The sequence below is a fragment of the Ictalurus punctatus genome, chromosome 5 (genome assembly GCF_001660625.3).
Source record: "Ictalurus punctatus breed USDA103 chromosome 5, Coco_2.0, whole genome shotgun sequence".
Classification (NCBI taxonomy): domain Eukaryota; kingdom Metazoa; phylum Chordata; class Actinopteri; order Siluriformes; family Ictaluridae; genus Ictalurus; species Ictalurus punctatus.
This window is the reverse complement of record NC_030420.2, coordinates 23830010-23847422: the sequence shown is the minus strand read 5'-3', so window position 1 is coordinate 23847422 and position 17413 is coordinate 23830010. Positions and strand designations below refer to the sequence as shown.

Genomic DNA, 17413 nt, shown 5'->3' with positions numbered 1-17413 from the left:
TTCTCGGTAACATCAAAAATTCATGCAGTATTAATGGAGGTATGGGCAGCTAGTGTTAAGGCTTTTGGAGTTCTTGCACACACACTGAAGGAAAATGAGCACAACCGTGCACTACAACAGCAGCAACATAATGCTACAAAGCAGCCGGAAGTTATTCATTTTCAGTGGAAAGCTGGCAATTTCCAGCGACAGTATGGGAAGTGGCCATTAAGACACAACAAGATTGATCAAAACATAATCTACATTTTGGTATATCAAGTCCTTTATGCTTGTAACATAGGTAGCAGAAATCAGGAAGAGCAACAAAAACAAAACAGAAGAATTCGTCATCGTGACTCTAGTAGAGAGCGATGCACTGTATGCATTTAATACACAAGCATTTCCCGTCAGAATTGTATTTTTATACGAAGTGATCGGATCAAATGGGTGTTTATTTATACATTTTGTAGCTAGCTTAAGTGAAACCATGGCAACCAGTAGTAAAGTAAAGATAGGACCATCCACAAGCTACCAGCGTAGAGAGATTTGAGCGACATGAGGCGAAAAATTGCAGCCGGAGTTAGCGCAGCATAAGGCATTGGCTGGCTAGGCAGGAGGCCAGAATCTCTCACATTTAAGCTGGAAGCCAGAGCAGCGAGCCACTGGAGCCACATAAATTCAAGTGTCGCATCAAGATGGTCACCAATTTTCTGCTTGCCTTAGTGCGGAGCTGGGAAGCAGCCAGTTTCCAAATGAAGTCAGCCGTCCCATATTGGACTGGACCGGACTGGACTGGAGGGTTTTTTCCTTCCTTTGGGATGCTGTCAAGAGCAGGGAATGAAAGGTTATTTTGGACCAAATGTGAGCACAGTGAAAGGGTGCATTGACCAGAAAACAATTAAACAGTTCACCAGATTTGTCAAATAAATATTCCACAGAATCATCCATTAGGTTAGATCTTGTGATTCGGATGTAACTCACGATGAAAGTTCATTTAAATTACACTCATCGTCCACTTGAATAGGAACACATGTATACCTGCTCATTTATGCTCGTTTATCCAATCAGCCAATCATGTGGCAGCAGCACAACGCATAAAATCTTGCAAGAGATTTAGTTAATTTTCACATCAAACATCAGAATGGAGAAAAGGTGTGATCTGTGTGACTTGAACCTTGGCATGGTTGTTGGTGCCAGATAGACTGGTTTGAGTATTTCAGAAACTGCTGATCGCATGTGAATTTCAGATACAACAGTCTCCAGAGTTCACACAGAATGTCACGAAAGACAAAAAAACATTGTGGGGGGAAATGCCATGTTGGGTAGAGTAACTCATATAATCACTCTTTACAACCGTGATGAGCAGAAAAGCATATCAGCATGCACAAAACAAAAAATCACATTGGGTTCCAGTCATGCCGGGCAAGAACAGGAATCTGAGGATATCATGGGCACAGCCCATCTTCAACTGTCCAGTTTGGGTGAGTCTGTGCTCGTGATAGCATGAGATTCTTGTTCTTGTCTGACAGGAGTGAAACCTGATGTGGTCTTCTGCTGTTATAGTCCATCCACCTCAAGGTTTGATGCGTTCTGTGATGCATTTCTGTTCGCCACGGTTGTAAAGAGTGATTATATGAGTTACTATATTCTTCCAGTCAGCTCAGTCCAGTCTGGTCATTGTCCTCTGACCTCACCTATCAGCAAGGTGTTTCAGCCTGCAGACCCTCCGCTCACAGGATGTTTTTTGCTTTTCGGACCATTCTGTGTAAACTCTGTAGAGAATATCGTGTGTGAAAATCCCAGTTTCTGAAATACTCAAACCTGGCACCAACAACGTTGTTAAAGTTTAAGAGACACCTTTTCTCCATTCGGATGTTTGATGTGGATCTCAACTGAAGCTCTTTCACCCGTATCTACATGAGTTTATGCGTCGTGCTTCTGCCACATGATTGGCTGATTGGCTAACTGCATAAATGTGCAGGAGAACAGGTGTTCCTATTAAAGTGGACGGTGAGCGTATGTATAATTAAGCAGGATTGTAGTAGCCTCATAACATTGTTTGAACATCCTTGCTACCACATTAGCCATGTTGTCAGATTGGGTGCTAATTCACCTCTGTTGACGAGGTGCAGGAAAGGTTAATTTAAGGTCAACATGGATCCATGCACAGCAATCGAATGCAGCCAGGGAAACAGAGAGAACGCGAAAGGGGGCAGCTGGCTGGGTTTAGGGTATGAGAGTGGGCAGGGGTAAGACACAGGTGTCTCTCTAAAGCTGTAGCCCAGAGGAAAAACACAGGCAGTGCCACTGATTCTACCAGTCTCATATCCTCTCTGCTCTCTTCTTTTATTCTAGCATCGTAACCTCTTCTCCACTCTCATCCTCGCATGTGCTTCACTCCCACCTCCTCACCTCTCCTCTCTTCCGCTCCTAGCTGTTTCCCTCCCCTGCTGTCTCCCCTTTACAAATGGATCATATTCTAAGAAACTGTTTGTTACATGTAACTTGCAAAGATGAAATCATCTAAGACAATCTGTTTGAAGTCTATACTTAGCTTAGTTTAATAACCCAAAATGGTCTCAAAGTGTCCTTATTATCTATTTTCTCCATTTTAAAAATGACAACCAAACAAATGGGATTTAAGTGCCTGATGATCCATTTGATCCGCAATTAAACACTTGAACAATCAATTATTGCTTCCTCGCCAAATTATTCTGGTGGCAAGAAAATATGCTTCATTTAAGTTTTGAATTCATGTAATGAAGATTAATTCCGCCTTCAGCACATGACTTGACATTTTATTTTATTTTATTTATTTATTTATTTATATTTTTTTTGGGGGGGGGGAGGGGATGTGTTGGGCATATTTCCTTAAAACTAATTTTAACTACAATCATTACAATTATGAGTCTTCATAAAATGAATTGTCACTCGTCATGTAGACAGAAGGACAGCTCTAGAAAAAAAACCTGGCCCGGCCACAAAATTCTTCTACATATTCAAGGTTCGTCCATAATTCAGTCACCTGAAACCATATGGGCGTGAAGTTCCTCCATCGGGAGAAAGAAAGGTCAGAGAGATTCCGCTGAAAATAATTTGATTGCGACAACCTGACGCATCAAAGGAACAGCAGAGACACAAAGGCAGAGAAAACGAATCAGAGCCGGGCCAGATGCGCAGCTGCTCCAGCCTGCTCCGGCTTAATGAGACCTGCAGTAATGTAAGAGATAATGCAATCAGGGTGTGACACTCTCCCGGCCTCCGGCACGCAGTCAGAGAGACACAGAGATTCAAGCAGGAAGCGAAAGATGAATATTGAAGACGGATGTTGAGTTTAAGTACTTTATATAAAAAGAAAAACATTTATAGTAGTTCAATGAAGACAGACCTGCCACCCCGAAGAAGACTACTGTGCAGTCCTGATAAAGATTTAAACAGTAAAACAAAAAAACATAACAGTACATTTTCAAAACAGTTTTTAAAAAAAAAAAAAAAAATACAACTCGCTTGTCTAATGTCTCTGATAGAAACCGTGAACTGGTTCCACACAAATGACAATGAAATTCACGATCTCATCACGATCTGCAGCGACTCAAAATGTTTGACCTTGCACGCAGTGATGAGCTTTGTAAACAGTTTCTAATTGTCAGTATCATTAAAATGATTAAGTGGTAGATATAGCATATCAAAATTCTGGCCCTTTTTTCTCTTTCCGTTCTCTTCCTTGTGCCATTTTTGGCCAAAAAACGTTCGGCGTCTGAAATTCCGGCGCCTCCTTATATCCCTGTGTAATGTTAGCTACATCGAACGTACATTGATAGATTTTATTTCACATCGGCTCTAATCATTCCCCGTTTTCTTCAGCACATCTTTTGGGTAGGAAATTTGAGTGGGGATGATTTAGATGAAGATAGAGATGAAGGTGTGGGGTTTCCATGCAGGTCAGTTAATATCCGAGAGTTAATATTATATTACAGTATGTCCGTTGGCTCGTCCGATGTTTTTTTTTTAGGGGGAACGAAGAAGACTGCTATCATGGCGTACTTTCTGAGTGACGAGTCGTACTAACAGTGCTTCAGTGTTAAAATGTAGAGCTCTTACAGAAAACGCGTGGTCGGCAGGTCTGTGAAGAGATACTTACATGCTGAACCATTTGACTAGACACTCTTACGAAAAGAGAACGGAAGAAAGAAACCCATTTGCTAAAGTAGATGCTGATCGAGCTGAGCAGACTCAATGCTTGCCGTCTCACATTAGCGCTGGAATTGATTAGCCGGAGCATCTGTTTGACCCTGCAGCCAGGAGGAGGCGTCCCAGAGAGCTGAAACGCAGCGATTAAAAATTAAAAATCAATACGTACATAGAACTTATCTGACCTGTTCTTAGGATAGAAGAAATGTATAATGCCTCAGACCTGAATCGGTTTGGACAGCTTAAGTTCCCTCTGGCATTTCAGCGTACACACACAAGCTCAACTTCAACCTCTGATAACCCACTGAAGAACTGAGCTCCCAGCTGGTTGGATGCTTCTCCTTATTATTTATAGCTGCCGTGAAATGTGATTTTAAGCACCGACATTTCAACAGCTTCCAGCTGAATCGCAGTACAGATGGTTATCTATGGAAGATATGTAATCTGCCCTGTACTGGTAAATTACTTTGGCGAATATTCTCCTCATGCACCACGTCCTGTCAAAGGATGGAAAAGAAAACGTGAGTTGAAATCACGGCACGTCAGCCAGCACAAATAAATCGGAGGGCTTGCAAAAGAAAGAAAGAAATAAAAGAAGCCAATTCATAGACTGATATAAATATTCTTTTCTCCTATTCTCCTTGTGTGACTGTTCAATGGATTCGTTTTTCAGCGAAGACTACAGAAAGCTCCAATCAGTAAGAGGTGCTCCAATCACTAAAAGATGCTCCAAGTTAGCCTCCATTTTGTGCAAAGTGCACATCACGTCACATCACGCACACACACACACACACACAGTCAAAACAATGTACTTCACTGAGCTTTCCCTTTGGTAAGTCGGGTCAGATGTGAGATACGACTAGGCTTGGTTAGTTCTGTTGGGGATGGTGATGTTTAGTCTGTCACACCGTGCACCAGCAGGTGGAGTAACGCACGAGGACACACAGAGCGAAAGCTGCTGCTCACCCCTTTAGGGCTTGATGCGACATGGCTACCAAAAAACTGACATTCCACTGACACAAAATGCTGTTGCAGACGTTTGTAATTTCATGGTTTTCTATCGATATCATGTTTCACTGACATTGTGTGTGTGCGTGTGTGCGTGAGAGAGAGAGAAATAAAGATCATAGGGAGTGTGTTAAAAAATGAGCTGCTTTATTGCCCTGAAATTGTAAGTAATATTTTCTGCTAACTGTGATTTTCTCATATTCTGATTTGCCTATTTAAACATTATGCCTCCCAGGAAGATGCATTTTAAGAAGGAATTCCGTATTGTCGAAGCAAATTGCTTTCCAGTATACTGCCTTTGTATTGTGAATCTTTTCATAGACCTACCATGCAAGTTGGTTTCATTTCAAACTCACGAGCTTCCATTTTAGCAGTGCATGCTTTAAAACGGTGTAATTATTGCTTACTGAGTCCCCCCCCCCCACACACACACACACACAAAATGATATTTTGATTTCTAAGGCTCGAGCAGAACAGCGAGATGCCTGTCAGCTCGTCACTTCCCCGTAATTCGCCACTTTCCAACTGTTAAACAATATCAGCCTACACGTTCTTCTAGCGATGCGCTTTTCTTAATAAATAGTTACGCCCGGCCAACTGAAATAAAAATGCGTGTAGAATAATGTCAGCGTGGTTGTAAATCACATTGTGGGGAAGTGATAAGGTTTTGTAGAGTACTGCTCAGCCCTAAAAAAAAAAAAAGAAAAAAAAAAAGAGATAACTGGAAACAGCCTCGATAAGCAATTATGTTAAACACCTATCCACTCATATTCATGCACGCTTGTTTCCATGGCATAATTATGACGGACAATAGCAGATTAGCCGACGTGTTTCACCGTGTCTCTCTCAGACCGATAGTGTGTAAGTGTGTATGTGTGTGTGTGAGAGAGAGATAGATAGAAAGAAAGACAGACAGACAGCAAGAACAAAAAGTATCGCACCATTGTCTCATGTTTGACAGTTTGAGTCATATAAGCTTCGAGAAAAGGTCAGTGAAAATAGAGATTGAATTCATTTATAGTCTGTCCTCTCCCTCCTGTTATCTAAGGACATTCATCTGTCCCGCACAATAACCAAGTTCTTTTTAGACCCTTACGCTGAATGATGAACGATGCACAATGCAGGTTTGGTGCATCACTTGGCTGCGTCATCGCTGCTCTCACCTTGAAGAATTCTGCATGTCTTATTTGTAGTTATTAATTGGTTTTATATAGATAATGTGTGATAGAGGCCTGACCAGAGACTGATCAGTTCTCTTTAAATTCCATTGAATGTGCACTATGTTTCATTACCATAGCAATAAGAATGTGATGTCATACCCTGCGGTCCTCACTAAAACTAAAACCAAGGTGGCATGTAAATTTTTTTTTTTTAAAACCAACAACATACAAATAAACAAAACAAACACCCTTCGAGCTGGACTCCATTTCAAATTAGCGACCTCAGCTCCTAGAGCCTTTTATCCCCCACCCCCACCCCCACCCCCATCCTCATCCTCTCTGCTATCCTCTCCTATTTCCCACTTTAGCTGACACTCCATTTTTCTCCCGCACCTAAAAAGCCCAAGCATCCATAGCTAAGGCTTAAAAGATGAGATGGCGCCCACTCCTCCTCCCCCTCTCTGTCTAATCCTGAAGTGTGTCCTCCATCATCGAACGCTGGATGACTCCCATTACACTCCTCCACCATCCCCTCCATCCGAGGGAAAGGTCAGGTTCAGAGTCCTTCTCTCCTTCTAAATTGGCTGTTTTTCGCTGCCCGATTTCCGGCTCCGGCTGTGATTGCGGCAGCCCCGCTTTGGTTCGTCTCAGGCGTGATCTTCCACAAAAGGTCAGCTTTGTGAACCTTGGGGGGTGGGGGGCTGCACAGAATTCTGGCTTGTATGTTAACATGACTCAAATTTTCTTCATATATATATATATATATATATATATATATATATATATATTTTTTTTTTTTTAAAGTAATAATAATCCTACCATTTTTAATGTGCAGTATACAGTGTGGAATCTGTTCGATTTAATAGCTGAATAACTAGCATTTTCTAAATCTGCTTTCTGGCTGCAGCAGCCACTATAGGAGACACTTCTATCGATTGAACCGAATTGAATCAAGCCAAATCTCCACTTGCATTGAATCAAATAATCCCCACATATACTCCATTACAGAGGTGGCGCCGGCGAAATTTCTTCAAGGTGCAAAGGAAAAAAAAAGCCGCCTGAGTGTTTTAGTGTGCCTGGAGACCGTCAGGGCTGGCTGTGATACACAGTGGTTTGGTATTAGAAAATCGAGGCCTGTCTGAATATTGACCCTGCCCCCTACCCCCACCCCCCTCCCGTAGGGATCGACAGAGACTCAGTGGCGTCAGGCAGACTTGCCGCAGCTCCAGGGCTGGGCTGACAAGGGACTGCTGACACAGCCAAAGATGGTAAGGAGACTGCCACCCACTTACTGCCATTTTTACCACCATTCCTGCGACAAAGGCCTCGCACACTGTGCACCAGGGATAGTAGTAGTGTCAAGGGTGCTTTGTGTTTACAGTAATATAGTGCACATAGATGGTGGTAGCTTTTGTGTAAAGTTTGCTTCACTGTATGTGTTGTGATTGCAGAGCTTGTTAAGTGTGTAGTCTTACTGCTCCCATTTAGACATCTAACACACCAAAGCACATTTAACGCCATAGCTGTATTTGCCACGGTTCTGCTTGATTTCTATGTGTGTCCGCTTTTTTAGATTCATCTTCTTCTCTTCCTAGATTTTTGTTGACGAAAGGCATGAAACTTGCACAAAGCTAGGCACCGCCTCCGGGCCACTCTAATGACTGGAGAGCATTACCAGTGAAAACATGTATTAGAATAGAGCCTGACATTTCAACATCCCCACTAATAAGGCCATTATAGTGCACTGGTTAAATGGCAGGTAGCACAGGCACACTGAAACACATGCGTTCATTGTGCTAACACACACACACACGCGCACACACACTCAATCCAAACACCTCTGTATCGCCTTGGCTCGGGGACATTAGTGCTGGTTGAACCTGTATTTTTATCCCCATCCTGACATTCTTATGTAAAGCAGAGTGGCAGAGCTACTTTCCTTCCCACACACACACACACACATACACACACATTTACACATACACACACATACATACACACAGCTTGAGCGAAGCGACACAGCATTCAGGAACAGTCGGAAGATCTGCCATTGCATTTGCAGAAATAAAGGAGTGTAATCTGGGGCTGGTGTTCAGCTGAATAAGAGGCAAGCTGATGTCTGTCCTCAGGCTGACACTGAGCCTTTTGTGATGCCGCAACCTTCCTTTATCACTGGCTGCCTTCTCCTGAGTCTGCCTCAGAAAGCACATCCTGACCTCCACGCAGATGCCATTTATAAGGAATGTTCTGCTGTTGCAGAAGACGTAGTCTATACAATATATTATATTATTTACTCCAGAAAAACATGGAGAAGTGTGAAAACATGGGAGGGAAATTGTAGCATTTCTGCACTGTAGTGAAAGAGGCTTTCATTTGATTTAATTCTAAAAAAAAATTCCTATTTATATCCTTTTTTTTTTTTAAAAAAAAGGAGGGAAGCAGACTTAATAATGCCCCTTTAACCCAGACACACACACACACACACACACACACACACCAATCCTGTCCTGCTGCAGAGGTGACTATTTTACCACTGTGTGCGTCTCTGTCGCACTACTGTGTGCACAACGTCAAGAGCGTGATTAATATTTGCATCCTCAGCGCTTTGCATCCTTCGGGCTGCAAAGCATCATTTTTGTCATATTGGAAATCGCGAGGATGTGTGAGCCAAGACAAAAAACAAAGGCAAAACAAAAACCATGTCTCAAAGGATAGCCCATCGAATTTGCCGTATAGTCTTATTTTTTTTCTAGAGTAATATCAAAATAATAATCTTTAGTTAAAGAATTTACAGTAGTGGAAATTTGATGAACTTCGCTTTACATTTGTAATGTTTTAACCTTTCAAATTGATGAGACATTTTTTCTCTGTTTTGTACAAAATTATTTAAAAAGTTTATACAAAATATGAATACTGGCCTAGCTTTAGACTGAGAGGACAACAATTTTATGCCTGTTTTGATGAGAGGACAAAGTTTCAGAGTGCGGACACAAAATCTAGCTTGTACAGCTAAAAATATCAGCCGCCGTATTTTAGCTTAGATCTCAATTTTTCCCTCGTCGTTCTATTATTTGCCATGTTTGAATCTATCAGCACAAGGCTGAAACAGCATTAGGATGTTTTGGGGTTTTTTTTTTTCTCTCTGTCTCTTCGCTTTAGATTTTAGTCTGAAAAGCAGAGCTGAATATTAAACATGGTTGGGTAACATCCCTCCAGCGACAAACAGGTTGAGTTCACCCACGTGTGATCAGTGTTTGTTTCTTTTGAGGGGATTTTTTTTTTTTTTAACTGCATTTTAGTGATAAACGAAATGTTTTGACAGTGACGGCTGCCCCCGTGAGACCCCGTGGCCGGTTTCTAAAAAAAAACCTGTCACTTTAAAACACCCAGCGCACAATGAGAAAGTCACCACGGCTCTGTGTTCATACAGTGTGCAATGCTGTCTCCTGGGGTCAGGATCTTTACCATGGAAAGGTGCGAAAGCTAAACTGACCCCTTCCAAGTTTTCCAACACTTCATAATTGGTTGTTTCTAAGTAATTCTGACAGGAGAGGAAAGTTACATGCGTCAGCCCACAAGGACCTGACACTACTGTAACCACCCAACGCCACACAACAAAACAAAAAATAGATGACTGATGAAATGAAACATACACACGCTCAGAATCCTGAAAGAAAAAAAAATCAAAATTGAAGGCAGAAACGAGATGCTTCTAAAGTGCCGTCTCCCTCAGGGCCTGACATGATGCACTTCTAACACCTGCTCTTAAATGCACAACTGAACAACCAGCAAACATGTCACTCTTGCTGTCACACTGCCTAGTTACAAAACACAGCCAAACTCAAAAAGAATCACTGATAGATAACGCGAAGGAAAGAAAAGCCATCTAGCGATTCAGGGATGTGCCATGTATACATAAAACTCCCGTGGAAAGCTATGCTATTGGTGTGTTGAAGTAAAATTGGTGGTAATAGTGGTGATAAACTGTATTAGAGAAGGTTAGATAAATATAAATGCATTCCATTTGGTTAAGCGGTTGGTTAATGGTTTCTGGTTGTTGACAAAACAAAATTGAAAGTAAGTACAATTTATTCAAGATTTCAAGATTAATCTGTATCTGTGTACTCAAACCCATTAGAAGTGATGTTTTAGTTTAAGCATGGGCCTTCTGTAATAAGAGCGACGCCATCTTGTTCCCCTCGTCTTACCTGCATTCCCTCTCCACAGATAATCAGTAACATGGAGCCTCAGGTGACGAATGGGCCGAACCCGGCCACAGCCAACGGGCCATCGAGCAACAACCGCAGTTGCCCGTCGCCCATGCAGACCAGCAGCTCCAACGACGACAGCAAGACCAACCTCATCGTCAACTACCTGCCCCAGAACATGACCCAGGAGGAGTTCCGCAGCCTTTTCGGCAGCATCGGCGAGATCGAGTCCTGCAAGCTGGTCCGCGACAAAATCACAGGTACTGCAGGAAGCGACGATGAAGGCATGTGGGAGAAATTGATGCAAGGAACTGACAGAGGGTGGGGAAGTGGGCGTGAAAGGTGCCAAAAATAAGGGAAATACAAGTGCCAGTCTGTGCTATTGAAATAAAAGCAGTCGAATCCCCTTCAAAGTGTCCATGTAGGTGTGAAATGGAGGACGGCCTACTGACGCTTCCCAGAACAGCAGATCAAGTAAGTGCTGAACACAGGTGATCGGGGAAGCAGCGCTGAAGGTCGGCTCTCGAGCAGGGTGCTGTAGTCAGCTGTGTTTCATATTGCGCAGAGCATTGGTCCATGATCTCAAGGCTTCCTGCTGCTCATTACACTGTAGGGGCCACACGTATAAGCCCTCAGAGAGAGAGAGAGAGGACACACTGGGGTATGTAAGCTGCACTCCCCTGCTAATCCCGCACTAGTGGCCATGTGGGTGGCACATAGATGGATGTGGAGGCTGTGAACAGATAATGCCAGATAATGGCTTCCATTTTATATCCTACTTAGTGACACTTTGCTCCAGATAATCTCATTAGACCAGGGCCGGGCCTAAAGCCACTGTTTTGTTTTGTTTTTTAACAAAAAGAAGGAGATGGGCTTGAAAGAGGGAGGGGGAGGGAGCTGGTCATAAATCCTAGGAAGAAACAATCTGATTTGAAAGCAAACCAGTGTTGTGGGTCATTGGTTTCATTGACAAGCAGGCAGACGGCCGAGCATCAGTCCTGAGATGGCACCCCTTTCTGTCTCCATATTGTTTGAGGATTAATTTTTAATCACATTATTACTTTTTTTCCCAGTCCACACTATTGTACCATTTAGGGTTTTCATGAAGTATAACACCTAATTTAAACTTAAAAACCAATTTCCAAGTCCTTCATTAGGACTGTAACATTATACTTCGCTGGGCTGTGGCTCCAGGCTGCGTGAAATCCTTTTTTTTTTCTTCTTCTTCTTCTTCTTTTTTTTTAAACTCTGTTAATGTTTTTGTGCTTTTACTCGCCGGTTTATATTAAGGTGTTTGGATTTTTACATTTTATCCCCTGTAACAGCAAAATTAATGTATTACGAAATACAAAGACATCATGAATCTTAATAATAAAATCCAAAGTTTAAAAAGCTTACATCATAATCCATTTTAATTGTTCTATAGTGAATTGAACTCTTTTCCAAAAAAAAAAAAAAAGATCTTGGATACTGTTAAGTGAAACTGTGAACGTGTTTGTGCTTTGATGAGCAGCGTTCACTGTTCCTAGGGCAAAGACATCTTCTCCGAAATTCATGCTCGTCCATTCTTATATCTAAAATCTGTTTTTATGTTTCAAAACTTTGACTCCGTCACTGTTCCGTGCATGCATCGGGGAAATCAAACAGCACTAGCACTTCATGCAAATAACACAGATCGAGCAGTTTCTCAAACACCACTTTTATTGCTACACCTCATCTCATTTCAATCACCTTCTCTTATGTAACAGTGGCGATCCATGTTCAGAAAAGGAACATGATTGTTTCATAAATGCCACCGAGTGATAGTATTTAAGTAAGGAAGCAACTATGAAGCGATAGGAAGCCTCTATGCAGTTTGTTTGTTTGTTTGTTTGGGTTTCTGAAATAGCTCAGAATATCACAATGCATTATAAATACTCTCATTTCTGCCACATTCTACTGTTAGAGATCTGTGGCGCCAGTCTCATGGGTTCAATTTCCAAGCTCAGAATTTCAGACTAACTAAGCACCCCTTTTTTTTTTTTTTTTTTTAGAAATATGACTGTATGCTCAGGCTGCTGCCAGAATTAACTACACTCTCAAGGTTATGAGGGAGAGAGCGAAATATAAAGTGAGAGAAAGGGAGAGTGGGAGTTTGAGCATGGATGGCCTCTGTGCCTCAATGTCAAAATATTTGACCAGATCAATATTCCTGTGCAGAGTGCTTGACTTTCATCTACATGCCGCCGATGCAAGCAAGAAGACATTCTTCTCTGTTTTTCAAAGCACTTTGACATATACAAGAATCCTTTTTACAGGCAGTTCAAAAGCAGCCATGACGGCTCTTTCGACAAGGTGACAACAGGCAGGTCTTCTCCACTTTCTTCTTCTTTCCCTCGTTCCTGTCAGCTTTGATGAGACACCAGGCAGATGAGTTAACTCTAGCTACAGCTACCTTTCTTGCTCCCTAACAACCCGGCCAAATGCTGCCCACTGAAGTGCCAAGGAAAATTGTTTACCCGTCTTCTTTGGCACACACACACACACACACACACTTATGCACACAGTTCTCCTCTAACCAGCTGGCTGTGCATGAAATAAACCAGGGACTCCAGGCCTAATCTTTTATTAAGTGCCAATATATAGGTACAGAAGACTGTATGTAATTGTACACGCACGCTTCATCAAGTCCGAATCAGCTTAACCGAATAGTAAAGGAAATGTTTCGTGAGCTGCATCAGTTGTTAGGGGCAGTATTTATTCTTATTTGTGTATATTTTGTCAGCAGAAACTATTCTAGCCCAGCGTTAGAGGTAGAAAAAAGTCATTACAATGAGGATTTGTTTAAGCCCATGAATAAAACAGATGGCTATGCTGCTAACATAGTGCAAAGTCTTTGTTTTTAAAGACCTGAATCAAGCATGCACCTTCCGCCAGTGCTGCTGTCTCAGCTCCTCTCCATGGACTACTAATAAAAGAGCTAAACACATATACTATGTGAAGAGGTTTATAGCCTATGCTGAATCTTCGATGAAAACCCTCAATGGAGTATGTAAATGTGTTTGTAGGAAGATTTGGGCTTGGGCTGGTCGGTAGAAAGGACAGGAGAGAGACTGATCTGTGGGTTTGAAGAGTACTGACTAGGAGCCACATTTTTTTTGCTTGCATGCATTTTGTCCATAAATAAGAATGTGCTTGCATTTATAATGATAAATCAGAAAAAGGACACGTAGTTACATCGGGCAACTGATTGACTGCATCTGTGATTTTCTGTCTCAGGAAGAGTGTTAAAATGAAAGTCCTCTGTTCGAGTTCTGTGAGCGGCAAACAATTACTGTGCAATTAAAAATGAAAAACTGCTCCTTTTGCTTTGTCTCACACTCAGGCCAATGTTCTATCGTGTCCCCTGAAAGGGAAAATCGAATAGCGCACACACACCCTCATCCCCTTTGATGTCTGCTATTTCCCTTCATTGTTTTCCCATTCTTACTCAATCCACAGGCACCATTGGCTGGTGTTTAATGGCTTGGCACACAAAGTGATGCTCCCATCAGTTCAGTCTGTATTTAACACTTATGTAGCTGACATCAAACAGCCTCCTACATTGTACATCTGCTTGTTCAGTTACATGTCCGACTCACACACCGAACACCACCGCCATCTGTCGTATTACTGACCTGAGTTCAGCGAGTCCAAGCTAATTCTGAGCGCCAACTTGACCTCCAGCTGATCTTGGAACAGTACAGAGTATCAGTCCCAAATTGGTACACTCCACCCGAGTCAATTCTTGTGCAATTACCTGAAGAATACCTGCTGGAGAAGTAAAAATGACCTCCATGTTGCAGAATGGACTCTGTCGTAAGTGCTTTAATGAGCAAGAGGCTAAAATAAAGCCAAAGTGACTATACAGAGAGCTACTAAGGATAGATGTTTCACAAGACAGGTGTGACAAAAGGCAATGCGAGTTGACGCGCCGTAAAGTGGAGATCATGAATATGCGAATTTATTCTGGAAAGACAATTAACGTGATGCCTTGATGAATTCCAATTTCAGCAAAGCGAGAGCATGGGGGAAATGTGTAATTGTTATTCAAGCTAAAAGCATCCGAAGCCAATTTACATTGTCTGACAATGAACTTTTCTTCACCGTCTCATTTCCTCAGACGAATGGCACAAGGAGAAGAAATCAACGTACTATACCTGACATTTGGCTGGGGAAATAACGAGTGATTTTCCCACTGCGTCACAGTGTAACTAAAACAGCATACAGTATTTAAGATCATTTTAACTCGACGTGCTCCTCCGCCCAAGCAATATTAGCTTGTTTTGCTTTTTGCAAACAGGGCTTATTTTTTGTCTTAGGCATTATATAAGGTTAATATCTCACAGGCACGAATGTTTTCATTTCTGTCAAAATACTTTTATATATTTTGTTCATCTGCTACCAGATGAGAGTTCTGAATCATACAGCTGTTATCTAACACTATATGTTTTAAACATACACCATATCTACACCAAAAATGAGCATCAGCCCATGGATTATTCTACAGCTCACTTTCCACATCACAGAATCACGTGGGCTTCCGGGGAGCCTTTGGAGCGGCTGCCAGCTCCGTCATGTGCAGTCTAACATTGCTTTGTTGGGGTGTCCCATATTCGCTGCGCTCGGCATTCTCCCCAAACACTCATCCATTTCAGACGGCCCACATACTTTGGGCTGTGCACCAAGTCGCCGTAGGCTCCAGCTCAACGGGGAGAGGGAGAACCTGGGGGCGGGAGGCTCCTCCGTCTCCCAGCTGTTCCACTAGCCTGGCAGAGAAAAATGCTGACAACATCCTAACAGTATATCCTGTTCTGTTTACTGGAAGAGGACTGTATATTCAGAGATGTGTAGGATATTTGGCAGATAACTGGTTGATAAAATTGATTTGAACACAAGAGCGTCCAATTCCTGTGGACACATCATTAAATACCAGTCTGCAAATATATATATATATATATATATATATATATATATATATATATATATATATATATATATATATATATATATATATATATATTGTTATGCAAAGTATTTGGTTATATAAAAGCTACACTTAAGGTGCAACACGGAACATCAATCATCAAACAAGTTTCACGGATCACCACGGGGTGGAGGTGTGATTATTTATGCAAAACTATTATAAGAATGTAAATTTAAGCCCATGTTGCAGAAGAAGAGCAGAACCCACTCGCTGTTACAACAGCTCTTTCTGTGATTGCACTAGATCATGCAAATGTACTAGGTTTGGTGGAAAGAAAAAAAAACTTGTAACCTGTAATCAGTTACGCTAAGCAAACAAGTCTAATCCACCAACGTAGAACTGTTTCATTTAAGAGAGGCAAGCAAAGAAATATTAGCCTTTAATGAAAATTCAATCAGAAGATACAAAGCTGCTTTTAGCTTTTGTCTGAGAAAGCACTTAGCCAGCCTTGAGTGAATTATGTAGCTTATGTAGCATGAATGGGCTGAATTAAAGCCATTAGAGCTGATGATAAACAACATTTATAATGCAAACTTATATCATAACACACCGCATTATCTAATTACACTCCACTCAAGCCTTTGTCTCCTTTGATAGAAGATTACTGTGCAAATTAGAAAAGTCATAAATTCATACTTAACCGTCAAATTGAAGAATGAGTTCTGATTAGGCATAAACTAATTTCTTTTCTGTCTTCTGTCCTGTTGCTAATAGAACAGAATGGCTAGAAAAGGGTGAGACGTCTCGGAAAGCAGCACTGTCCCTAGATGCTGTTGCAGCAAGGGCAAAATGTCAGGCAGGGAACGCCAGTGATACATTTGTTTTGACAAATCGAAGAGGCTTTTTCTCCTTTCCTTCTTTGCCTTCCACATTCTAAATCTGACAAAAATTTTAGACTGACCAAACACATTTCATTGTTGCATAGCCAGGAAGCTTCATACCATCAAGGTGAGTTAGCATCAAATGCTCACAGAGCTGTCACATTTCTTTTCCCAGAGTCGTTCTTCCTGTTCTTTCTCCAGCACAGATACCAGATCCTGCACCGCCACCTGACTCAAGTGAAAATACATAACATGGCTGCCACAGAGTTTGAGAAAGAGGAGATTGCTGGAGGCAGTGTAGTGTTTAACTCAATTTTTTATCTCATTCCCAATCAATGAAAGCACTGGACCTTTAAATGATGTTTCAGCCATTTAAATCATTCAGACCGAGTTTGAAATATTCAGATTTCCAGCCTGGCATGAAGATTTTGAGAGTAGACTGCCATGCTACTGGAAACACAAATTACTCAAATATGATACATTGCAATAGAAAGTTGGATAGTGCGTGCAAATATATAGTAAAGAACACTCAAGAAAACAGTGATGTGTTTGTGTGTGTAAAGAACGCAGGACACCTACCAGACCTCATTTTACATAATGCAGATTGAAAGGGGATGGGGGGGGGTGTTTATATAAATGTTTAGTCGCAGATCCTTATTGTCATCCCGAAGCATCTCTCTTTCTCTCTAGATCATTTCCTAACAGGACACAAAGCAAGAAGGATGCACAGGGAGCTGCTGCCGTTTCCTCTTCCCCATCATACACATAATCGGTAGTGGTCATGGGTGACGAGGACAGCTGTTCTAAAAAATCACAACATCGGCTCAATGATGTCACGTCTAATGAAAACAGCTCTCCGGATTTTACACATAAACGCCCTTTAGTATTGGCATCTGCAACAAACAGAACACACACGCTGTTCTCAGGTCCTCTTCAGTATTGAAAATATAGTTATGAGCTTCCATGATATACATGTTAAATAGTTAACGAAACGTTATTAACGTTATTAACTATTTTTCACACTTATTAGTGGTTAGCAGG

General features: G+C 41.7%; 1 protein-coding gene across 6 annotated transcripts in view; it reads left to right on the top strand.

The window, feature by feature from the left end:
- Window positions 1-17413, top strand: part of elavl4 (ELAV like neuron-specific RNA binding protein 4) — a 75706-nt gene that overhangs the window by 31523 nt on the left and 26770 nt on the right. For 5 of the 6 annotated variants that reach the window (XM_017468440.3, XM_017468438.3, XM_053680349.1 and 2 more), the window contains 2 exons: window positions 7520-7606; window positions 10566-10806. In XM_017468440.3, coding sequence (XP_017323929.1) covers window positions 7520-7606; window positions 10566-10806 — 328 coding nt within the window. The remainder of the gene's footprint in view (window positions 1-7519; window positions 7607-10565; window positions 10807-17413) is intronic. The other variant, XM_053680353.1, reaches the window with a different exon arrangement.